Below are 26,726 nucleotides of genomic sequence, written 5' to 3' on the forward strand. Positions count from 1 at the left end.
TCCCAATTGCTCCCACATTGTTATAATACCACTAACAGTTGACTGTAGAATTTTTAGTAGTGAGGAAATTTCATGAATGGACTTATTGCACAGGTGGCAATCACGGTTACCACGCTTGAATTCACTGAGCCCCTGAGAGCGATCCATTCTTTCACAAATGTTTGTAGAAGCAGTCTGCATGCCTATGATTGTGTATGATTTGTCATTTTGAAGCTTGACATGCCTAGACCTCACTCACTTTCATTATATTGAAAAGATTTGCCAAGGTATTCTTCAAAATTTCACTTCTTATTTTCCAAAGAATAGTCATACAAACGCTATGCAGAAAAATCATGATCACAACTGCTATTAAAATAATTTAAATATGAATTATAGATAATATAAAGAAAATATAGATACCTGAGAGTAGTATTCATTCAGTAATTCATCTCCCACTGCCATATCCTGATAAATGTCCTGTTTTTCATGCACAAATGATGCAGAGTAGAGAGCACTGTTGCGCTGGTTGGCCATTGAAAGGGTGTTTTGCCGGTACAAAAACCTGCTGTCCGTTTCTGTAAACCCCTCGTTTATTTCCTGGCTGAACATTCTGCTGTCATTAGCAACCATAGCTTGAAAGGGCATTGACGATACAGTGTTGGAAACCTTGACATCCTGAATCAGTTGTTTTTTGCCCATTGTAGCAACTGGACTGCTGAGAAGAGGAACCTCCTATATACAAAATCATGTCCACATGTTGTAAAGTGTGTTTTATGAAACAAAGTTCTAATTTCAAATTTACATCTGAGTAAATCACTTTTTCTTACCTTGTCCTCCCCTATGCCTTCAGTGTGATATGACCTAAGATATTCTCTAGCATCAAAAGGCAAATCTGTGAACTCGCCCATGGTCCTACACTGACAAAAGATCAGTAGGAAGGGTACCACTGAAAATGCAAGCAACACAGAGTTTGTTTTATAAGCTCTATAAGGATGACAAGCTGTACAAATGTCTTGTGCAAACAGATAACTCACGCAGGAGCAAAGCTACGCCGCTGAAGAACAAGCCAATGGCTGGTCCTCCTATTTTGAAGGGGATGCCATGTTGTGCGGCTATCCTCGGCCCACATGAGCCTGTTTTCTCACAGGTGCACACTTCTACCTCAAACTTTTGGTTGTCTGGACAGGACAGACCCTGAACGTCAGAGATCTTCACTGTCAGCTCATAGATGCCTAGCCACAAAGCCTCCTGTGCATGAAAGCTCACAGTTGTTCCTAAAAATAAGAGAGAATCACACTCTGGTAACTCATATAAACTGCATTTGAGTTTGTCAATCTAATAATCCTGTTTCATCTTTACCGTTTATCGGCACCATCTCCCATTTTCCCTTACTCTCCTCTTCTATCAGAACAAACTGGTAAGGTGCAGCGTTTGGATCATGGTCCTCATCGAAAGCTGTGACATTTATCACTTTATTATTATCACAAGTTTGATGATAGGTGCTGGTCAATGTGGGGCAGTGGTCATTTGAGTCCTCCACCTTTAATGCTATTGTCCCAGTAGCCGTCTTAGCTGGAACATCTAAAAATGTTGAAAGAAAAATACCCATTTAACAGCCTTCTGTATTACAAAACCACCCATTCTGGACTTGCAGTCCGAACACTTCCAAAAGACTTTCGAAAGTAGTTTAACAGGTTCTCTCAGCTTTTTTTTAACATAGATTTATGGCTTTCTAAAGTTCAATAGTTGGAGATTGGAGTTCAAATTCATCACATTCTCAGTAAGCAACTTGGAAAAGTCATGAAAACTATGAAAAATATGCTTGCCTTGAGTCATGCAGATAATCTTTGCGAAGTAGGTTCCATTGACCAAAAACTTTGATTCTCGATCAGGAACCTTTGTCAGTTTAATCTCAGCAGTTTCCTCATCAATAGTTAACCAGTTATCAGGATCATGACCTTTAGCATACCTGGGTATTCAATTCATGATCAAAACAATGACATGAAGATAGTCGATTAAAGATTATCAGGCCCCCATATAAACAATGTTACTGAATTTGATAATATGCATTAGTAATGACAATGATAGAAATCAATAATATCTATCATTATTTACAAATATAATCAATGAATATTATTATGTATTGAAATATAATGTAAAATCATTAAAGGCTCAATATGTAAGATTTTTGGATTCAAATATCCAAAAACCACTTGAACAACGTTATATATTTTGCTGACTTGTGTACTTACATTATCCCAAATGTATCCAAGAATGTTTAAATCCAGAGAAATTTTAACCAGGACACCGACTGTCCGTGCGTCGCCTATCAATGACGTCATAACCGCGTTACCCTTGATTTCCGGATTTATTTTGTAGAAACCATGGAAACACCAAAGAGGCTTTAATATATTATGTGTTTTATTTGACAGGCGAGCGGATACATTCATAGACAGAAAACTAATCATTTTTATATAGCTCAACACAGTTAGCCTTTTTGTTTAAATCTCGTTTTCTTGATTTACCGCGAGTAACATGTTTTACCATGCCTAATATCGATCTACCTTACTGCAGTGTGCAACAAGTGTCTCATAGTAGCTGCCGAGCATTGTAACATAACTTTCAACACACTCAAATGTATCTAATATGATAAAACAGCGCTGTGTTACACGCATGACCGGAAGAAGCAGAAGCGGTCGCCTGCAGCATAATAAAAGCTCCACTGCTTTTAGCAATCGCTCCAGCTCCAATGGCTTGTAGCCTCATCCTGCTTCATACTACAGTAACATTAATATATCTTTAATACATTAGCTCATCCATGAATACGATTTCTGCCTGAGTCCTGTCGGATTCTTATCCACCAACTGAGGTGAAGACAACAAATCCAATGATTCCGTGAAATCAAGGCGCCTGTCAAGCTATGCCTGTGTTTTGAATAAGCAACCTCTCGTGGCGAAAATTTGATATTGTGCCTTTAATTTAATTAATATTGATATAACAAAGCTGTATTAATTTCACAAAATCATTCATTAGTTTGAAAAGGTGAGCCATCTCACATTCAAAACTCACCTCACATTTTCAGCTGGTCCTCCAGTATCACCATCCAAAGCAGCAAAGGTGCCCAACACTATTGGGAAATCTTTATCGGGATCTTCTGACACTGGGAAGTCTTTTAAAGAAGGTGAGAAACTAGGGCCATCGGGTAGGTTGTTTACACTGATCTTAACTGGGTAGCCTTTCCCAGCTGTTTTTTTAACAGGCTTAGATCCAGGTTTGCCAGAAGGTTTAGTGCCAGGTTTTGTTCCTGGTTTAGACCCAGGCTTGACACCAGCTGAGGGGCCTGGTTTGGCTCCAGGCTTACCATCAGGTTGAAGTCCAATATTACCACCTGCATCCACTCCGACGTCCACTCCAGCACCCAGATCCAATCCAGCATCCAGTCCAGCATCTACACCCAATCCAGCACCCAAATCCACTCCTGCATCTAGTCCTGCATCCAGTCCAGCATCCAGTCCCGCATCCAGTCCAGCACCTACTCCCACATCTAACCCTAGTCCTAACCCCAGTCCCAATCCTGTTCCCACCCCGGCCCCTGCTCCAATGCCTGCTCCAGGCCCTACTCCACCCTTGTCCAGATTAACATCCAACTCTAAAGCACTTCCGTTTATAAAAGGAGCTACATTTGATATAACCAAGTTGAGGTCCAATTCATTTATCTTTTCAAAATCAACAGGCTTCAGACAAGCAGGTAGACATGAAAAAAAAAAAAAAAAGGATATGAATAAGACATATATCAAGGTCGATGACATACAAGAAAAAGAACAATCTCTTTAAATGCATGTGCCAAGTTCTTAAAAAACATGAAAATGGTTTGAAAAACTTTTAGGAAAAACACAATTTTAAAGAAAAATGTCAATCTAATGAATTTGAAAATGATGTGGTATAACCATCAAGGAAAATTGATTGATTGTTGTTTTTGTTTTGTTTTCTTTTATGTTTTTTTTCCTTAATCATTATATCATATGAATTAATAATATAGATTTTTTTTTTCATTATGATATCAGGATAGTTTTTTTAATTAAAATAATCATTATAAAATAATTAATAAACATTCTCATCATAGAAGAGGTGGCAAAAGTCATTGACCCCGCAACAAATAGTATAATATTAAAGAGTGATTATTTCCATGGTAAAGAAAAAGCATTCACCTTGACCAGTTTTAGAATTCCCTCATTTGTTTTAGGGTCCGTTTCAATAGTGAAGAGCCCGTCTTCATTTCCTTTTTGAATATCAAACACTGCCTGCCAGTTTTCAGTGAATTTCAGATCCTTGTCCAGGGCTTTAATTCTCATGACAACCACATCAGTCACACCTTCGTCAACACTGCCTGAATACTAACAGAGGAAAGACACTGACTGATACTATAGCACAAAAAAACATGTATGTGCCATTGAATAATCTTGGCTTTCACAGCTTGCAGGCAAGGATATTTTAAGACCTTACATTTTCTTTCTCAAGAGTGGGAACATTGTCATTTATGTCCAAAATATGAATTTCCACAGTGCCTGTTCCTGTGTTGCCAGATGGAGCTCCATTCATATCAACTCCCTGAACTATTAAGGTATATGTGTCGTGTCTCTGTAAAAGAGAATTGGCCAAAAAAAATTAATTTAAATGATCTTGCAGTTTAAATGTTATGCAGTGCCAGTTTTCATATCAGTTACCTCTCGATCCAGGGTTGTCTCCTTCACATAGATTTTCCCGGTTGCTTTATCAATGGAGAACATATTTTTGGATTCAGCTGGTGTTTGTTTTACTATACTGTATGCTATTTTGGAATTGATAGTGCCTGGCTCGTCCGCATCAGTGGCTGACACCTGTATGACAGGTGTTCCTGCAATTTCATAAGAACGTTGACAGAAAAAATGTCATTTATGTTTAGCATTTAGAATAGGTATGATAATGTTAACACTCAATGAGTCATTATTGGAGCACAAACTAATTTAAAATCTTCAAAAGTGTGCTATTTTAGGCTAACTTACTAACTATGTATACAATAGCATTATGTTTTTAATTCATAACCTTTTAACCTGTAGAACAGAGAAAGCTGTGTGTATTTAAAGAAGTTGGGAAACTGTTGATTTGGAAAAAAAGAAAGAACAATGGTGTAACAATGGTTCTCATCTTCCCCGCCAGTCCCACTATACAACATGGCTTCACCATCCAGTTAGGTACATCCTTGATTTCCCCATCAAAGTCAGTCAGAAATCTTGGAGTAACATTTGATGATCGGTTGTCCTTCAGAGAACACATTTCTAAGACAGCTCGCTCGTGCAGGTTTGCGCTCCACAACATCAGGAAGATTAGACCGTTCCTAACAGAGCACGCAACACAGCTTCTTGTACAGGCCCTGGTTATTTCTAGACTTGACTACTGCAATGCGCTTCTGGCTGGACTCCTCTCTTGTGCGATCCAAACACTTCGAATGATCCAGAATGCAGCAGCACGTCTTGTCTTCAACGAGCCCAAAATGACCCACGTCAGACCTCTCTTCATCTCTCTGCACTGGCTACCACTCGCTGCTCGCATCAAGTTTAAGGCGCTGACGCTTGCCTACAGAGCCACCATGCGCTCAGCTCCTGCATAATTTGACTCGATTCTACAAATCCACACCCCCACCAGAAGCCTTCGCTCAGCTAAGGAGCGACGGCTTGTGGTACCATCACAGAGAGGCAAAAAATCCCTTTCCAGAACATTTTCATTCAACGTTCCCAGCTGGTGGAACGATCTTCCCAACGCCATCCGAAACGCAGAATCATTGACAACATTCAAAAGTCAACTAAAAACTCAGCTCTTCTGTGACCACTTAACCTCATAAAAAAAAAAAAAAAAAAACAACTTTCCTTTCCTCTTTCTCCCCCTTTTTTCCCTCCCTACAATAGTTTGTGCTATACTGAGCAATGTACACGGTCTCAGTATTTCAGGCAGTTGTTGCGCTTACTCGACTCTTCATCACCAATCGCTTCGTGTACCCCCAAGTTGTAAGTCGCTTTGGATAAAAGCGTCTGCTAAATGCATAAATGTAAATGTAAAATGTAATAAATGAATGCAACCCACCGATCTTACTGCTTTCCTTCACAGATCCCCTTTGTGATTGGAATATTGGTGTGTTATCATTCTGATCCTCAACTTTAATCTTCAGCACAATGCTTTCTTCAGCTATCGTTCCGTTACGGAAACTTGCCATGCCAGTCAGCTATACAGAAGAGAAAAATAAGAAAATATGTGTTTTTCAAGGACTTCATTATGTCAATCATCATTTCATGAAACATATTACTCAAACCTGTGTCACAACTCACATTGTATAGGGATATTTTCTCTCTGTCCAGCAGGCCGGTGACCCTAACAAAGCCATTCTCAGGATTGATTACAAACAAATTGTATGGTGCCTTGTCAGCACCATAACCTTTAAGTCGATATTCCACCATCTGCCAGTTAATATCTTTATCAGACCGGATCTAAAAAAAGACAATATTGAGAATACCAGTGAATATTGAGTATTTAAATGTGTCACATTAGCAAAACTGACCAGACTTAAAATCAGAATCTAAATTGCATACTTCCCTACTATAAATTAAGTGAAAAACAGTATGTGACAAAATGAGTATGTCCGAATTCACAGTACTCATAAAAGAGTAGGCAAAAAGTACCCGGATGACATACTTCTTCCGCCGATATTCTGGAATTGTATTTTATTGTATTGATATTTTATTGTATTGTTATCATTTTCATTTGTCTATTATTTAATATATTATATTTAATATATTTAACATTTGTTTATATAATTTTTTAACAGCCCAAGCATACATACAGGCCTATAGAATGATGCATAGACAAATTTATAAGGAAAAAAGTGAAAAATCCAAGTGATCAATGGCTTAGGGCGTATCATGTAAACCCATTGAAAGGATTCCTCCAGTAGTGGTCATGCGTGCAATGTAAGCAATGACATACATCCAGGTAAACGAGACGGAGGGAAGTTAGCGAGGGAAGGACACAAAAATTTGACTTAAACCCAGCCCCAGTGTGAAAAAATGGCCTCTTGTCTTCTTCCCTGCATATCTCAGCATTATGCTTTTTTCGGGTAATGTTGCAGGCTTTGGCGCAGTGCCACTTCAAGTCGAACACACCTACTCACAAGAGATCGAAACCACAACCATCCAATCAATTCCCAATTGACAAAATCAAGTCCCGCCCCACATTTTTTCTTGTTCGAGAAGTTTCACTCAGATATAGGCCTACGCCAGGGAAGAAAAGAATTGCAATACCATTTCAACAATTGCAATACCATTTCAACACCATTTCAACTTTAAGGCAACATACAAAACAAGCAGGCCTAACTACTTTTGCTTTAACATCTAACATTTAAGTGTATGCAAATATAAAATAATATAACTAAAATAAATGTTTTAAAAATGTAATGCTTTTTCTTTCAGCTTTTGTTTTGGTGGGTCTCAGGAGGATATATTGAGTGATATGTAGGGCAGCTTGAAACAGGTCAAAAAGTGAAGCTTTAAGAACCAGTAGATCCAGATCTCAAGTTTTACATATCGTTAGCCTCATAGCATAATTGCCTAAGTCCAAACACATTGAAATATGATCTGGGCAATTATGCTATGAGGCTAACGATATGATACCACAAACAAGAAAAGACTGACATTAGAACCACCCAGTGCAAGCATATGCAAAACATATATGTTGTTTTTTGTGCAGGAAAAAAAGAAGAACCTGTAATAACCTTACTTTTGCCACAAATTCCTCTTTTGTGTAGTCAACATTCTCAGACAGTCTTGTTGGTGGAAGAATCCACTCTCGTTTCCTTCGATTAGATCTGCTGCTGGTTCTTGACGCCTGAAAAAATAGATTTGTTTCAGAATGTACGACATTAAGTACATATCCATTGCACTGACAATAGGCCTACTTCGTTAACCATACATTCGGTATTATTAATTATTTCATATATGAAAAAATAATAATTTGATCTTTACTAAAATCGTCTGGTAATCAAAATAGAGAATAATCCTACAATTCATGTGAAGATCTTTGGGATTTTTTATTTTATACATTTTAGGGACTATTTCATCACAAGTCACGTCACTTTTATGTTTATGGTTGGCAACTGTTGATGTTGATTAAAAATATATCCAAATGCAGATCCAAGTGTGTAAACACTTACAACCACGTATTGTGGACTATTGGAGCACTGGTGTACATTCTGTGAAAGCAGTTAACTTGCTCTCTATGCTTGTAAATGCTTTAGAGAATTATTTATGACCTGCCATGGCATACCAGATGTGTCAACGGTATTCGTGCATAACCTTACGAAAGTAAGTATTCGAAGTATTCTTGAAGTTAATTTTATGAAGTATACTTAAGTAATGAATGTGGAAAAAGGAAAATCCAAGGCACTCTTCTTCAAATTATTAAAAAGCCTTTATTTTACCGGCTATTTCATTATAGAAAATTTAAAAGACATGGAGGGGAAAAAAACCCCCACACGATTAAAATTAGCCCACTTTTTAGTATAAAAGTATACGTTTAAGTGTAACAGTAGTAAACTTTAAGTAAGTGTTGTAGCGAGATCAGCTCATTTGAGTCCGAGTCAACACAGAGTTCAGAGTAGGTTGAGTCCGAGTCGAGACAGAGACCAGAGAAAATCCACAAACAACATTAGAACTCAATTTGATTCACTTTTTAGTTACTGAGGGCGTGCACAAGAGTTGACTGCTGAAAAATTGCTGCCTTTTTAATGCAAACGTGTGAATATGCCGGAGGGAGAGAGGGTGGGCGGCCTTGAATGTGGGTAAGTTTCATAAAAAAGCAACATTTTAAACAAAAAGGCGAGAATTGCATTTTTGTCAAAGACTACGTCCGGATGGGATTCAGAACGATGGTCAAAACACAGATGGAGTAGATTGAGTCCATCAACACCCCCAAAGCTTCACGGTTGTTTCCTCTAAGTTCGACATTTTATTCGGCAGGCAGTTTTGATTTATATACTGTTTAACATTTTATGACCGCATTGTTTTACATTTGCATAATCAATGCTTCTATCACTCCGTTTTGATCCAGAGATTCTATACTCTTTCAGAAGATGCGTAATAAAAAAACATAAGAGTGAAAACATGTATAGCCGGAAAATTCAGTCAATGGCGAGGAAAGTAAATTCCTAGATTTGAAGTAAATTCCTATGTACACTACCAGTGGACTCGCAAATTCAGATAGCTACTCAGAATTACATAACATATCTGTTTTCTTTATAAACTATGTACATTTTTAAGACAGTGTGTAAAATATGTGGGAAAAGTATTTAATAAGCTACTCAATCAAAAGATTAAACACAACCACGAGCCAAGTACACTTAGAATACTTAATTATACTTTTAAGTATATCTGCACTGTAAAAACTAATTTGTACAGTTTACTTAATTAAATTGTGCAAACTCGTTGCCTTAATTCAATCAAGTAAGCTTTACTTAATTGCATTAAGTTGTTCTTACTTAAACCGTTTAAATTTTGTCAACGTAATTCTATCTGTGATCTGAGGAAGTGTACTCTTTGCATTGCGGTATGAATAAATTAATTGCTTAATTTTACTATTTTTGGCTTTATTTACTATTTGTCTTTTGTCAGTATAACCACAATAACAACAGCAAATAAAATAGTAACAGTCTTATTAATAATAAAAATAAAAATAAATCCTTGTTACCACTGTTGTGTTTTGCATGCTGAATGTTGAAGTCTGTGTGTGACTCACTCATGCATGGTCAATTGCTATTGTCACAAATATAGAGGGATGATATCAACCCTAAAAGGTTATGCCATAAATATTAGCAATTAAAAAAAAAAGATCATTACTTGACATGAAATATAATTCTGTTATATATCATTAATGGACAAATATATATTACTTTCCTTCATTTGAAGTCATACAACTATGAATTCTTGCTGCATTAATAGGAAGTTAATTACTATAATATGAAAGAAGTTTCAAGTGCCCAACCAAAGGGAACACTAATCACATTTATGGTGAGAGGAAGTTGAGGAAATGAGTGAAAAGTCTATAAAAAATGGCCCCACCTCAAAAACACTTTGCCCGCCTGCTTGTTTTTTTCTTTGGCAAAATGGTACTCAAACCAGTCAAGTATAATTTTTACTTGAGTTTTCTAAGTAACGAAGGCATAGCATGCAAATAGTTCAGATTACTTAATTGTTTTAAGTAAGTTAAACAAATTATTGGACATTAAGTAAAGTTTACTAAAAAAGTCTTCGTAAGAACAACTGTTGGATTTTTACAAAAGATTGAGTACATGTATAAGCCAAATAGACTTTTCTGTCGGTATAAGTCAAGTATACTTAAGTTTAATGTTAAGTATATTTCTGAGAAGTACATAAAAAGGAGATTTAAAAGTATACTTTCCTATATTTAGTTTAAAAGAAGTATGGGCCTACACTGCAAAATCCAACAGTTGTTCTTACTAAGACTTTTTTAGTAAACTTTACTTAATGTCCAATAATTTGTTGAGCTTACTTAAAAAAATTAAGTAATCTGAACTATTTGTATGCTATGCCTTCGTTACTTAGAAAACTCAAGTAAACATTAGCCTACTTGACTTGTTTCAGTACCATTTTGCCAAAGCAAAAAAACAAGCAGGCAGACGGGCAAAGTGTTTTTGAGGAGGTGCAATTTTGTATAGACTTATCAGTCATTTCCTCCACTTCCGGTCACCATGATGAAGATCAGTGTCCCATTTGGTTGGACACTTGGAACTTCATTCATATTATAGTAATTAACTTCCTATTAATGCAGCAATGCAACAAGAAATCATATTTGTATGATTTCAAAAGAAGGGAAGTAATATATATATAACATATTTGTCCATTAATGATATACAACATAACTATATTTAATGTCAAATAATGATCTTTTAACACTATTTTTGCTAATATTCATGGCATAACCTTTTAATTGAGTTGATATAATTCCTCTATATTTGTCACAATATTATGTGACCATGCTTGAGTGTGTCACACACACACATCAACATTCAGCATGCAAAACACAAAAATGGTAACAAGGATTTTTTTTTAATTTTTTTTTTATTATTATTATGACCTTTACTACTTTACTTGCTGTCATTATTATACTGACAAAAGACAAATAGTAAAATAAAGCTAAAAATAGTAAAACGAAGCAATTAATTTATTCATGCCACAATGCACTCTGGGATTACACTTCCTCAGATCCCAGATAGAATTAAGTTGACAAAACTTAAACGGTTTAAGTAAGAACAGCTTAATGCAATTAGGTAATGCTTACTTAATTGTTTTTACAGTGTAGTACCTGTATACTATTGATAAGTAATAAATAAGTGTTGAATGGAGTTCAGTTGTTGCTTTTTGTCTTCACTTATTTTTTTAAGTTCAGCTTACTTGAGAATTTTAAGGCAATCGGTTTCCTAATATTTTCCTAGTAATGTGAGCACTAATAACAAGTTAACATAACTAATAATTTTGAGTTAATTATACTTCATTAACAAGTTTTCTGTACAAATTTTGTTAAGTTTTGCCGACAAAAAAATAATACGCTGCTTTATTTGAAAATTTAAAGGCAATCGGTTTCCTCACTTTTTCTAAGTAAAGTCAACTTATTATGTTTTACAGTGCTAATAGCACACTTGAATAAACTTCTTTTTCGAATGAACAGAATTGGAAAACTATATATACACATATACATACAAACACATATGTACTGTAAACCTTTCCTCTTTACTGTAAACTGAACAAGTACACATAGTACTTGCTGAGGTAGGCATAATGCCTATTTTTTCTGTCTACTATAAGAATCTGCTGCTGTAGCACAGAGTGCAAGTTTAAACTTGAAACCATGCTGCCCACAGGCATTTTTATATTACTGCAATAAGTGGTAGATACCTCTCCCTGCAAGTAGTTAAGATAACAATTAGGCCTCAACAATTAGTGACTATTATGATACTCATTTGATGATATAATTGCTTACTTTACATATAAAGGTATATATCAATATAAACACAATAGACTTGTCTTCTGAGAACTGATCAGACCAAATTTCTACCCATTTAACTTGGTATAATCTCATGCAAAAGCTTTGAAAAAATATATAGTTTTTTTGTTTTGGTGAAGAAAAACTGTTTTAAGAGTAAGTGTGATCAAAAGCACAAGTGTGTGAAGTGAGTATAGTAATAACACAAGTGTTTTTTTTTCATTATCTGTAATAATTACATTTGCTTAAATGTGAGCGAAAGAAACCAAATCGAGGGTAATCAATTCATGTATTTGACGCCAAACACCTGTTGATTCAGTGTCACTCACCACAATCCTGCACAGCAGCAGGATCAAACACATTCGTCCAAGCCAGATGGGAGACATGACAGCTGTAGGTCAGATGTAAGCGGTCAGTCCTTGTTTCTCGGATCTTCTCCGGTCCTTCTTCTCTTTCAGCCCTGATCTGTTGATCAGAGCTGTGCTTGTGTAGAGGGCTTGAGTAGAGGGTTGGAAGTGGGGGGGAGGTTTCTGACCACTTTTTGGGTGGGGCATCTGAAACACTTTCTCCTGTACACACCCAAGCGTGAGAGTTTTCTGCTGTGGAGGAGCCCACTACCACCTCTCTCTCTTCCACCCTTCACTTTTATTCACATTGTGCACGAAAAAGCTGATACAACAGATTTAAACTGTAAAAAGAAATAGTGACTGTGACAGCTGTACAGGAAGTGCAGAATTATTAGGCACGTTGATTTTCTGATCATATTTTTTTTCCAGGCACATTTGACCAATTCCAAACCACAGTAATCCTAATAACTACTATTGATTTAGTATTTAATAATGTATAAGTGATATATAATTGTTCATGAAGGCTGGAAATGAAAATCACCTTATATTCAGGTGTGCAGAATTATTAGGCATGTTTTCTTTTACAGATAAATTGAGCCAAAAAAGAGATTTAACTCAGACTGAAAAGTCAAAAAGTATTAAATGCCCATGAGAAGGATGCAATACTAATGCAATACTAGACATTGCAGTTAAGGCATGACCATTGGACAGTGAAATGCTCGTTGGGTCAGCAGGATCTGACAAAAACAGGTGGTGAAGAAAAGACACCTGTTAACTGCAAAAGAATTAAGAATTAAGGTGAAGAATTAAGGGTGAAACCATCAGGAACCCTTTAGTCTCCAGCGCCACCATTTTCCAAAGCTGCAACCTACCTGGAGTCTCCAGAAGTGCAAGGTGTCAGGATCTCAGAGACTTCAGTTAGGTAAAGAATCCTAAAAAATGACCCCCACTAGATAAGAATCACAAGCTGAAGTGTTGTAAAATACATGAAGAAGGTTTTTTTATAGGCTTTATGGACAGATAGGTTGAGAGTGACTCTTGAAGGACCAGCACCACATCCTCTAGTACCACTGTTTGAAGAATTCATCTTCCAGAATCTGGCAGTACGTTTTGGGAGTTCATTTTTAGTCCATCTCTGCAAAACGGACTTCAGGATGGACTAAAATGAACTCCCAAAACGTACTGCCAGATTCTGGAAGATTAATTCTTCAAACAGTGGTACTAGAGGATGTGGTGCTGGTCCTTCAAGAGTCACTCTCAACCTATCTGTCCAACACTTCAGCTTGTGATTCTTATCTAGTGGGGGTCATTTTTTAGGATTCTTTACCTAACTGAAGTCTCTGAGATCCTGACACCTTGCACTTCTGGAGACTCCAGGTAGGTTGCAGCTCTGGAAAATGGTGGCGCTGGAGACTAAAGGGTTCCTGATGGTTTCACCCTTAATTCTTCACCTTAATTCTTAATTCTTTTGCAGTTAACAGGTGTCTTTTCTCCGCCACATGTTTTTGTCTGACCCTGCTGACCCAACGAGCATTTCACTGTCCAATGGTCATGCCTTAACTGCAATGTCTAGTATTGCATTAGTATTGCATCCTTCTCATGGGCATTTAATACTTTTTGACTTTTCAGTCTGAGTTAAATCTCTTTTTTGGCTCAATTTATCTGTAAAAGAAAACATGCCTAATAATTCTGCACACCTGAATATAAGGTGTTTTTCATTTCCAGCCTTCATGAACAATTATATATCACTTATACATTATTAAATACTAAATCAATAGTAGTTATTAGGATTACTGTGGTTTGGAATTGGTCAAATGTGCCTGGAAAAAAATATGATCAGAAAATCAACGTGCCTAATAATTCTGCACTCCCTGTATGTGTAGGGCTACAAGTTGTACAAGAGTGCAGGAACATGAAATGCCGTCCCCAAAAATACATTTCATGGCATAGATAGCAAAATTGAAACCAAATGTTTCTAACTTTTTGGAGTCCTTTTTCTATGAATTTTAAGCAAGGTGATTTTTAGTGGCTGCAGGCATGAAGTCCCTGTGACCTAGCAGAGTAACCACAGGTGTAGTTCTTCACATCTACGGACATTTACACATGTAAAAAACTAAAAAACATTTGGAATCTGACAAACCACTTTTTGTGAAATCTTTTGTTTGAATATGGCACGTGGTGTGATATTTTGATATAATGTAGCTTACCAGTAAGTGTCTAAATATGTTTCGGTTCCACTAAACATAGTGGCAACATTTCAAAGAGCTTTGAGAATTCACCTGCCCTACAAGTTCCTTCGCTGCACCTCTCACCGAAATGCAGTCTGCCCCAAGCAAAATATACACAAAAAGGAAACACCTTTGTGGGAACTTTACAATAAGGTTGTATTAGTTAACATTAGGTAATGCATTAGTTAACATGTAACCATGAACAACACCTCTGTTCAGCATTAGTTAATCTTTGTTAACGTTAGTTAATAAAAAACAGCTGTTCATGGTTTGTTAATGTTAGTTCACAGTGCATTAGCTAATGCTATCAAGATTTTAATAATGCATTAGTAAATGCTTTATATTTGCAGTTCATTATTAGTGCATGCTAACTAATGTAGTTAACTAATGTTAACTAATGAACCTTATTGTTGAGTGTTACCAAAACATCAATACAGTTTCACACCACTAGATGGTGTGAATCACAAAATATCACTCTAGCCATAAATAAACAACAGAGGTAACAGCTTTCACGTAATTAGAAAAAAGCTTGAATTCTCATTAAACCTGTGGTAATGATTGGAATTGATGACTGAGGAGAGTCATTTTGAAGGTACTGGGGGAAAAAAGATACTTTATTAACATGCACAAGACAACATGGCCATCTAACAAACTCCGTAACTTCACAGTTTATTATCACATTGTATTAAACCACAGTCGTGGCTTCATAAAAGCTTTACAATACATTTGAATGCTACATAATCAGAATGGTTATGGAATTGTTAAATTATTTACTGTTACAGTTTTTCTCAGTCGCTTTGGTACATTTCTCGAATCAAACTCACAATTTGCAAAACAGTAAGTGCATTTCTCAAAACAATTTGTACAAATAGCAAAACACCATGGATAACCTGCAAAAGCCAGTCTCTTGCTCAAAATCCTTAGTTCATCTCTCAAAAGTAAATATCTGTGTCAATGAACATGTCAGTGCCATCAGAATTAAAAGTCCTTGTGTCATTGTGTACGGATAAGACAGTCAAATTGCTTAGTCATGTTGTCAATATAACAGTGTACTCTAGAGGGATGTTCTGATGTAAACTAAAGTTTTGATTACAATTATTGTAAATTGTAGGTTACACCTTAGTGGATGTGGGAATTTGATTGCAAGAAACTGGATAAGATTCACATATACGCTTTTACTGTTTTGTACTGTAATTTGTTGACAGACCATGTCATTACGATACAGAAAGGAAAAGACAGCACTGCACAGCACAAAAAAAAAAAAGAAAAACAAAAGTGGAAATGTGAACGTCTAACGGAAATGTATAGAAATATCCTTGACATATTATGACAACTTGTTCAACCATTTTGCATGTAAAGACTTATGCTATGAACTAATGCCTAAATGTTGTGGGGGGTGAGACAATTCAACAGAGACCCATTATAATACATTTTGATCAACATGACATTAGCAACTGATAATGTAGAAAACAACAGAGAATTGTGCATAATCATTTGCATGGATGTACACAAGCATTTGCAACTTGTTCAAAGAAATGAGAAACTGCTTTTTTGATGTGCACAAGTGACACAATGATGTGAGAATTGAACAGGTAGTTTTGAGAATTTCAATTCTGATCTGAGAAATGTACCAAAGCGACTGAGAAAAACTGTAATAAAGATATGCATTGCCTTATAAAATGTGACTAATGTGTTAACCTTTTCTTTAAAATCTACTCTGTAAAAATAGAATACCCCTTTGTAAAGTAAATGCAATATGTTTTTAAAACATTATTTATTAACATTATTGGCTAACATTTAAGATTTCTCAAAAATGCTCATACCCACTTAGTGTTGTCATTTTAATATTGAGTACTTCTAATTCTCCTAAAATAGTTTCTGTGTTATTAGTTTTGGTATTAAAATTGGGAATTGAACACTCCTAAACATTCAGTTGCCCATTTGTTATACAGTATGTCCTCTGGATCTTGGTGTCATAACCATTGAAGTCATAACTTTGGACACTGTGGAACAGGGGCGTTGCTAGACATAAATCTCTACTGGGGCACTGGCTTTTTTTTCTTGAAAGCCTCCTGTGTGCAAGTGTGCCACACAATGCACTATACAAATTTCCTTAACCCACTATTCCTACACTGCAATAAGCACTGGGAAAGGTAAACATGTTGAGATTCAACATACTTCAACATACTTTACATGTTTTATGGCATAAAAGACATACACTATATATGGAAATAATAAAACCGGAGGTAACTTTCTTGCAGATTCACATTTCACAATGATGATGATGAATAATTAAATATTTATATTTTTTGTTTTATGAGAACTACTAAAATTAAGAGCATATCTATTCTAAAAGAAAACAAAGCATTCCCCAGTTCCCCCAACCAAGTCAAAACTAAGTTGGTTAATTTTTTGAACATTAAACTGTACCGCTTATTCTTCATTTTGGCAAAACAGTTAATCACTTGACTCAATTTACAAAGTTCTTCCCTCTCAACCGATAAGACAGCAAGATGGTGAAGCCGGTCTTGTCCCATTGTGCACCTCAGCCAAGTGGGGAGCCGTCTCAGCAAATAAAGCCTGTGGTAAACATAACTTGACTATACTTTGACGTTTCATTCTAAAAAGTAAATTACACGCACCCATAGTGAAAACGCCTAGGCCTACTACGTTTTTAATAAATAATTAGATAAGGTAGTTTGGGGTGTGAGTGTGTGGAGGGCAGAACAAAACGTCAAATTATCGTCCAGTTATGTTTACCACAGGATTTATTTTACTCATAAATGAGTAAAAAAGAAAAAAACCCATAGGAACATTTCGAAGGAACTGGCGCGGCAAATAAGACTTGATGCTTTTTCATCTGATGTGTGAGAATGTAGATTGTTCATTAAGTCTTACCTCCTTCAAACTTATAATCTGTCTTTTCTGCTTCCCTGTCCATGCTTTGTGCAAAAACATTTCTGATGTCCATCTACAGGAGCCAATAATGTTTGAGTCAAAACAAGATTATCGGTGTTATTTAGAAACTTACTTTAGTTTCGTCATGTCTTCATAGCCTACCTCAACTGCCTGCAAACACTGGACTTCTGTGTGCACTGCTGCGTGCTGCAGTTGCTGAATCATTTTGTGTTTTCTGTTAAACTGCGTTCATTTTACAAGCGTTGATTGGTTACTACGTTGCATATGAATCCATTTCTTATTTTGCGGGATGAGCAATCTAGATACACTGACGAATATAATAAAATGTTAAAATTCAAGCTTGAGATTTTACTGGGGCACGTGCACGTGCCTAGTGACGTTTGCTACCTGAGGCAATCCTACTGGACTATGTGCTCCTGGACTCATGGCAAGTGGACACTGAATTGGACCTTCTAGAATAGAAGGACCATTAACCAATGGTCTATTCTGTCCACCTTCCCCTGTTCCAATGTTCTGAACATTCGAGAAGGGACCACTTACTAATAGCTGATTGTTATTTACCTGTCCAGTAGCAATTTGAGAGTTTGGAGTACCTGCACTCATGGACACAGGAGACTGGCCTGGGCCTGCAACCAATAAGTTACCTCTATTGACAGGGCCTTCTGGAATAGAAGGGCCACTAACAAATAGTCTGCTCACTCCACCTTCTCCTGATACAATGTTTGGAGCACTTATTAATAGCTGGCTATTTACTTGACCATTTGAAATTTGAGGCATGCTCACTAGGTTTGGAGTTCCTGGGCCTTCTACTAAAACATCACCTCCATTGACAAGACTCCCTAGAATTGTTATTGTCCCTTGTCCATCATTCTGTGCACTGGAAAATGAGCCATCAATTACTCTTTGGTTCATATGTACTAGTTCACTCCAATTGTGAGAATTTACTGGGTAAAGTGGTTGAGGGCTCATGGGACGATGATTTGGACCTAGACCTCCAACTAATACCATACCTCCATTAACTGAACCGTCTAGAAGAGTTACTATACCCTGCTCGCTCTCTTCTGATACAACTGATCCCACAGGTACTTTTACCATCTGCAGCAAACCAGTTCCATCTCGTTGTTGCTGTGGCTTCATTACAAGGTTTGGAGTTGGTGAAAGGTTTTGGATTACCACATGATTAACTTCACCTAAACCTTGATTAATCATGACTGGACTTTGAGGTCCAATTTGAGTGTACAAGACAGAATCCCCAATGATGGCCTGCTGTCCACTACCTAAATGTGCAAATGCATGGCCGTTACCTTGAATCAGAAATCTGTCAGCTTCTGGAGAGTTATTAATTATGTAAACATCTTGCCCAAGACCATCCTCAGACAAGAAGACATTGCTTTGCATTGGCTGGTTGAACCCATAGTACATAGGCGCCTGTATGACCATCCCCTGACTAGGTGGAGTTTGGACAAGAGGTGACTTAACGGTTGTCTCCACAGGACTGGGTTGAACAGTGTTGGTCATGTGATTGGAAGATACTTCAGTAGGTGTGGTAGGTGTTGTCTCAACAGTATTTTTAACTTTTGGGTCAGCCTGAGACATAGATTGAGTCTGTTCAAATCCACAAACCTCAGCCAAGGTGTTGAACTTTAAACCCAGGTTGTTCAAGAACTCCAGGTCATCATTGGACTCGTTGTAGCTGCAGCTGTCAATAGAACCGGCAACCGATCTTTCACCCTCATAATCATACTCCTTCAATCCTTCCTCCTGAATATCATACTTTTCTATATGCCGAATTTTCTGCAAAAGAATGAAAGAAAATGTAATTCTTTATGTATTTTCATGAGGTATAGTTCACCCAAAAATGTCAAATCTATTTCTTCTGTGGAATTAAAGTCAGTGGGATCCAGTGTTTTTGGTTTCCATTTACTTTCATTATATAGACAGAAACAGTCTTTTGTGTTCCACAAAAAAGTCATACATATTTTGGAGCAACATGAGAGTGAAAAAAAATCGTTTTTTTTTTTAGGTGAACTATTCCTTTACGGATTAAAACACCTATGTACAACAACAAAAACAACAATAATAATGATAACAACATACCTGCATGTAGTATTCTTTAAAGAATGCATAAGTCCAGACCTGTTCTGCTTGATACCTGGAAGAGTTTTCCATGCCTGCTCCGTCAGTATCACAGTAAAAGCCTCCAAATGCACTCTCCTGCATCATTCCAACCATTTTAGAACTGTTATAGACTGACTCGTTTGATTTCGGGACCTGAATTTCATCCATTGGGATTTTATAGTTTATAGCTTCCACCATTCTTAAAGGGTCTTTGGACATTTTTACTCCATCACAATTTCCATTGTTGAGTTTTGATGGGATGCTCATCAGAAGAACATCCTGGAAGAGGAACAGAGGAAATGATCACATACAACAAAAGTGTTTTACACCATCATTTGTTCCCTCAGAATATAATTATGCTGTGTATTTTTTTTACCGTGTCTTTTCCTTTTCCCTCTGTGCTATAGGAGATGAGGTATTGCTTGGTTTCAAATGGAATGTCAATAAAATTTCTTCCGGCACTCCCACATTCACATTTTATTAAGACCATGAGCAGCACTAAAAAATACAGACAGTAACAAACACACCTAAAATCATATGTCTATTTTACAATGTTACCACAAACAATTTCATTGAGACAATTTAGCCTATAAACTCTACAGTTTAACTAAATTAGACCAAATGAAAGTAAAACATGCTCACAGATTAGGCAGAGGAATCCTAGAACCATGAAAATAATTCCTGGAGCTCCAAAAGTGGCTGATGAAGTGCGTACTGCTGCCACTTTTGCACCACAAACCGTGCCTTCAGAGCAGGTGCAAACCTCTAAATGGAGGACTTGCTCATCGTGGCAGGACAGTCCTTGCATGTCTTCAATCTCCATGGTGACTTGGTAAATGCCAGGCCATAAGGCATCTTCAGTGAGCAGTGAAGCACTTACATCTGAAGAGGTAAGAAACAGAGACCTGACTATGTGGTTACTTTCGACTTAAAAGTAAATAAGAACAATGATTATCTACTCTATGTTGCTATAAATTACATCATCTGAATATGTTTGATAAGATATTATCAAATTTCAGAAGTTAGTTAGTATTGTTTGGTATTACCATTTATTCTCTGCAAGTTCCATTTGCCGCTTGTCTTCTCTTGTATCAAATTGAACTTCAGTGGAGCTCCGTTGGGATAGGAATCAGTATCTTCTGCTGTGACATTCACTACTCTGGTATCACTGCAGACAGTCTGCACATTATCAAGGAGTTTGGGGCAGTTATCATTCAGGTCCTCCACCTGCAAGGCTATAGTCCCTGTAGACGTTTGAGAGTGCAGCTCTAAAATGTATAACAAACACAAAACATGTTACATGTTATTAACCTAAGATCTTATTTTAATATTTGAAATGGAGACACTTTAAACATTAGTGTTTAAAAAGCATCCCAGGATGCACTCCATGAACTAAACTGTGTGTAAAGTGTGGCGACTGTACTATATTTCGAAATTGTCGAGGACATAAAAAAAGAGTAGGTGTGTCCAAACATTTGATTAGTAATGTAAAGGTTCCCAACATAACGTACTGACTCTTTGTTCCTACTAACCATCTGTAATGCAGAGGATCTTGGCATAGTAGGTTCCGTTTACCACAAATGGAGACTCACGATCTGGTACCTTGATGAGTTTGATCTCAGCAGTGTCCACATTAATAGAAATCCAGTTGTCAGGGTCATATCCCTTTGCGTATCTAAACAAACATGGAACATTACCTATTTGCTACATTTGGGCTTTATAATACAACAGTTAAGCACATTTTGTAAAACTAAGGCGTAATAATGCTTCTTAAACAAATGATTGAGTTGTTGTAATCAGTGCCGGTCCTCCCTATACGCAAACCAAGCAAGGTGCGTAGGGCCCCTGAACCACCAGGGGCCCCCCTTCTTTCAAAGGTCATTTAAAGTTGCAGTGTGTAGTGTTTATGAGGATAATAACAGAAATGCAATATAATATACATAACTATGTTTTCATAGGTGTATAAAGATCTTACATTATGAATCGTTATGTTTTTATTACCTTAGAATTAGCCATTTCTATCTACACATACCGCAGGTTCCCTTACAGTGAAATCGCCATTTTGCACCATCATGTTTCTACAGTAGCCCTAAACGGACATACCTCTCTACAGAGCGCTAGGTACTCCCTGCTGTCTCCAACGATGAAATGTGTCATTTGTCGGCCATTTAACGGCCGTAGATTCTCTACGTGTTTCGAAAGGGAGGGGTCAGCAGCGGTACATGGTTGCAATAAATTACAAAAGTGACTCCAACAGCTTTAGTTCTGTAGATTCTTAGCTGTTAGAGCATGTATTCCCTCAGCATGGTGGAGTGAGTATTTGTTCCCCATAGCCTCCTAGGGTGCAGTGCAAGTTCCCATTTGAAAGAGAACGTCTCAGGTTACAAATGTAACCATGGTTCAGTGAATAGGGGAACAAGACACTGCGTCTCATTGCCATGTTCCAGATGTAAACCCTCCTGTTCAAACCACCCGCTCCAAGCAGGACTTGAACCCGGGTCCACCAGCATGAGAGTCGGACGCTCTAACAAGGAGGCTAAAGGCTGCAACCTCTAGCGTCAGTCGCTAGAGCGTCTCTTGAGATCAGGGGAGTGAGGTTTACTCCCACAGCAACTACTAGCTGGGAGTGATGGGAGTGATGTCTTGGGCTGTTGCCAGCCAATGACATTGTCGTGTTTAGATGGGTGCTTCAGACACCGGTCAATCTGGGCATAGTGCCATAGGACACAGTGGCCCTCATTTATCAAAAGTGCGTACACCAAATTTCCAGCGTACACCCAAAACCACGGTGACTTTGAGATTTATCAATATGGTAGTTGGCGTACGGCACGCTCAAATCCTACACCAGCTCAGGAGGTGGTGTACGCACGTTTTGAGTTAATGCGAAAATGCGCAGAAAAACAATTCCTAACACCACAAAACGCACTGACAAAGATATGCTATATTATGACCCACTGTAAAAAAACAAAAAAACAACAACAACAAATAAAGCCCTATTCGCACGGGATAAGTAGGCTATTATCTGGGGACCTCGTGTGATTTAGAAATTACTCCCCCACATGTGAATTTTGCTTGGCGCATTCGCACGGGATAAGCTGTAATTTTACTCGAATTTACTGACTTATCTCCCGGATATGATGTTGCTCGAAAATGTTTTTTCGTTATATAGCTGTATGAAATTATAAACAGTCGTATCGATATCATTTTGATTGTTTTATAGTAATACAAATAATTTCGTTCAGTTAGAGAACACGCAATTAAAAACGTAAATAAGCAATATAATAACAATATACGGCGGAAGATTCAGTTTCAAAGCTAAATGTAAAAGTTCCCATTAAAGCGAGTTGTCATTGTACTGTTCTGTTTTTGTGTTTTTCATTAAGAATAATATTAAACACACCATTCAAGCAATTTACTCCCAAATTGTGCTCATTCTAAAGTGAAAGTAGTAGCCTATAATCCGCGCGGCCGCACGGGAATTCATAACGGTGCACATATGCAGCCAGCGCCATTCTTCGTGAAAGATAAAGATAGAAATGCTCACAGGACACAAAAACCTTGCAAAAATTATATACGATCCGCCTAATCCCGGCCAAATAGATGCCGATTCGCACGGGACTAATATTATCACCTCGGTGTTCGGCGAAATATGGTAGGTATTTGGGGGGGAATTTTTACTTTACATATTACAGACATGGCCGATTCGCACGGGATTAAGATCACAGACATTCTCTGCAATTTTTACAAATCACCAGAGGTCCCCGCATACTACTAATCCCGTGCGAATAAGTAATTATAAACTTCAGTGTTTATTTTTGTGCAACATGGACTTCAATGTTTAATTTGTGTGACTTTACCAAAGCATTTGATTTGTAGGCATATGTATTCCTCCAGTTGCGAGCCTGTGCGCTTTACCTGACAGTTCAAGGTTAGGCCCGGCAGCTGCGCACGGACTGGGACTGAAAATAATTCAGACTGACAAAATAATAAAAATGACATTCTTCTTCTTTTAAATAATAATAAAATAAATAATAATAATAATAATGACATTCTTCTTCTAAATAGCAATAAGCGTCATTAATAATACAAATCATAATAATAAGAAGAAGAATCTTACAAATTGTCATGCAATTATATTAATGTGAATGAATGGTACTCCACATCACATCATCATCACTATTGTACACCCCAATACATGTGATGTGATACGAAATTAAATGCATATTATTTCAAAACACGTGCTGTAAAATAATGAATTGTGATAATTTCTGATCCAAACAGCTATTTAAACTGGATTTCCACCGTACACCTTTTTGTCGGCGCCTTTAATCCCACTCTTTAAACTCCCAAATAAAACAATTTAGTTTTTTTTCCACTTCCCTGGTGATGGTCTCGATCTCCACGTCCGAGAAGTTTCGCTTCTTTGCCGTCTTCCGAGTGTCCATGGCGTAAAATGAGGGCGTGGGGGAGGCAGAGAATTGAATATATAGGGGCGTGTTATTCTAATGACGATCGCTTTCAGCCGCGGCATTTATCAAGGGCAGGTTTTGCGTACGCCTGGATTTCAGAGGTGCGCACAGCTTCATAAATCAGGCGGTGAGAGGAGTGTAAGCATAATCTTACGCCAACATATAGCCTACGCCCGTTTCTACGCAAGATTGATAAATGAGGGCCAGTGTGACTTCCCCCTGTCAGGGAACCATGGTTATATTTGAAACCTAAGACAATTTTTTTTTTTTTACGTTTGTAAAGCATTTATTTAGCTGTCAATGAAAATTTTGATTTAATTTGACTTCTTACTGGCAGTTTAATGTGTATTTAAAGGGCTTTCCTTTACATATTTATTAACTTTTTTCATAAAGAGCAATTTGTTGCACCTTGCATATGGAATATCATTGTCATTATTACTAATGTTTAATGAAATTCAACTCACTGTATGCTGTTGGTTGACAGTGAATTTGCTCTGAAAGACCATTGGGGGGAGGGTGGCTCATTTTGATGTGGGCCTCTTCACAAAGTTGGACTGTGTAGGACTGGCACTGGTTACTATACTATACTATACTATACTATACTATACTATACTATACTATACTATACTATACTATACTATACTATACTATACTATACTATACTATACTATACTATACTATACTATACTATACTATACTGCATATTTAACCAGATAAATTTGTTTTTATTTTTAAAGAACACTCACTTGACTTTTTCTGCTGTTTTCCCTGTGTCTTCTTCTGTAGCAGTGTAGGTGTCAATTACTCTTGGAATAGAACTTTTGGTGTTTTCAGATACAGATATAGGCTTGACCTTTGGATGGAACTTTGGTGGTTCTGGTTTGTTTTTCACATTGATATTCACTAAGTATCGCTTTTGCTTGGCCGCGCCAGGTTGACCACCGGATCCAGAAGCTCCAGATTGCCCACCGGCTCCAGAAACTCCAGATTGACCACCAGCTCCAGAAGCTCCAGATTGACCTCCAGCTCCAGAAGCTCCAGAATTACCACCAGCTCCAGAACCTCCAGCCGTACCACCGCTTGCACCTGCTGCTCCTGCTCCACTCCCTAGAGGTGCTCCTGGCACTGCTTTGTTTGCAACAACTAGGTTCAGGTTCATACCAGATGCTGACTCAAAGTCAGCAGGCTAAAAGAGAGAAAAAAGGGGTTGCACTTTATTTTACAGTATGTGAACTTACAGTGTACTTACTTAAGAAAGTACTGTTGAAAGTGGTACCGAAATAGTGCAATTGGTTACTCAATACAAATCATATAACAAATATATATGTAAATAACATGTACATCACACTAATACAACACACCCTTACTAACACACCCTGATCTCCTTCCGTCATGTGAACTTCTTCGAACTGTGTACAAAATAAGCACTAACCTTGTTCAGGTACAAAATACCCTCATTTGTCCCCGGATCAGTTACAACAGTGAAACGTCCATCCTCGTTTCCAGAAACTATTTCAAAAACGGCCAACCAATTGTCTGTCCTTTCTTCATCGATATCCAGTGCCTGGATCCTTAAAACCTCAATGGGTGCCACATTCTCATCAATACTTGCTGAAAACTATGAAAGCAGAAAAGTGTTTACACCTTTTTACCATTAACATATTCAACATTATATTGTATTTATATATTTAATAAAAAATACATTTTTCTAAAAAAAAAAAAAATTTATATAAAAAAGATTTATAAAAAATATTTTTTTAAATTTTATATAAGAGGAATACCTTTGAGAAAAAGAAGTACATTTTAGCATAAAAGTGTATACTTATAATATAAATAACATGCTTTAATAGAATACACTTAAGTGTGAACTAAATGTAATGTTTTCGGATACTTATTTGCATGTTATTTTACAATTAAAGACAGACGGAAAATGAAAAATTGTGATTTTCTAGGCAGATATGGCTAGGAACTATACTCTCATTCCTGCGTAATAATCAAGGAACTTTGAGCCGTCCCATGAGTGCAGCGGCGCAATGATATTAAGCAGCGCCTGAAAATAGTCTCCAGCACTCCCTGTGTAAGCAGGTTGTCACGTTGGTTATGTTGACGGAAGTTAGCCTATTTTCAGGCGCTGTGTAATATCATTGTGCCGCTGCACTCATGGTACGGCTCAAAGCTCTTGATTATTACGCAGGAATGAGAGTATAGTTCCTAGCCATTTCACTAGAAAATCACAACTTTTCATTTTCTGTCGGTCTTAGTACACGATGTAACTACAGAAGAGTCAAGTTTTAAATAGGAAAAATATCGAATCTCTTTGGTCATTTTTTGAGCGAGATGCTAACGGTCTAATCAGATTCAATGATCTATGCTAAGCTATGCTAAAAGTGCTACCGCCAGACCCGGAGATCGGCTGAATGGATACGAAAACGGTAAAACTCAACTGTTTACCTCTAGGGGAGTTGGAAAATGAGCCTATTTTTTTAAGTGGAGTGTTCCTTTAACATGAAAAACACGTATCAAGATGCACACCAGTAATATATATATATTTTTATAGGGTACATTTATAAAAGCTACTTAAATAC

At 37.2% G+C, this 26,726-nt stretch overlaps 1 protein-coding gene across 1 annotated transcript in view; it reads right to left on the reverse strand.

The window, feature by feature from the left end:
* LOC307134771 (uncharacterized protein) overlaps nucleotides 1–26,726 on the reverse strand; it is a gene marked incomplete at both ends in the record, with an annotated part of 37,849 nt that overhangs the window by 3,006 nt on the left and 8,117 nt on the right. Inside the window, 23 exons of the mRNA XM_079830768.1 lie at nucleotides 400–711; nucleotides 807–925; nucleotides 1,014–1,253; nucleotides 1,339–1,560; nucleotides 1,806–1,948; nucleotides 3,049–3,713; nucleotides 4,188–4,373; nucleotides 4,483–4,617; nucleotides 4,704–4,873; nucleotides 6,097–6,235; nucleotides 6,339–6,497; nucleotides 7,783–7,890; nucleotides 12,403–12,629; nucleotides 17,534–17,606; nucleotides 17,942–18,067; nucleotides 18,116–19,348; nucleotides 19,652–19,951; nucleotides 20,049–20,170; nucleotides 20,315–20,554; nucleotides 20,719–20,940; nucleotides 21,205–21,347; nucleotides 24,888–25,327; nucleotides 25,574–25,759. Of these exons, the coding sequence (XP_079686894.1) occupies nucleotides 400–711; nucleotides 807–925; nucleotides 1,014–1,253; nucleotides 1,339–1,560; nucleotides 1,806–1,948; nucleotides 3,049–3,713; nucleotides 4,188–4,373; nucleotides 4,483–4,617; nucleotides 4,704–4,873; nucleotides 6,097–6,235; nucleotides 6,339–6,497; nucleotides 7,783–7,890; nucleotides 12,403–12,629; nucleotides 17,534–17,606; nucleotides 17,942–18,067; nucleotides 18,116–19,348; nucleotides 19,652–19,951; nucleotides 20,049–20,170; nucleotides 20,315–20,554; nucleotides 20,719–20,940; nucleotides 21,205–21,347; nucleotides 24,888–25,327; nucleotides 25,574–25,759 (5,910 nt within the window). The remainder of the gene's footprint in view (nucleotides 1–399; nucleotides 712–806; nucleotides 926–1,013; nucleotides 1,254–1,338; nucleotides 1,561–1,805; nucleotides 1,949–3,048; nucleotides 3,714–4,187; nucleotides 4,374–4,482; nucleotides 4,618–4,703; nucleotides 4,874–6,096; nucleotides 6,236–6,338; nucleotides 6,498–7,782; nucleotides 7,891–12,402; nucleotides 12,630–17,533; nucleotides 17,607–17,941; nucleotides 18,068–18,115; nucleotides 19,349–19,651; nucleotides 19,952–20,048; nucleotides 20,171–20,314; nucleotides 20,555–20,718; nucleotides 20,941–21,204; nucleotides 21,348–24,887; nucleotides 25,328–25,573; nucleotides 25,760–26,726) is intronic.

The sequence above is a fragment of the Gobio gobio genome (assembly GCF_949357685.1).
Source record: "Gobio gobio genome assembly, chromosome: 12".
In the NCBI taxonomy this organism is placed as follows: Eukaryota; Metazoa; Chordata; class Actinopteri; order Cypriniformes; family Gobionidae; genus Gobio; species Gobio gobio.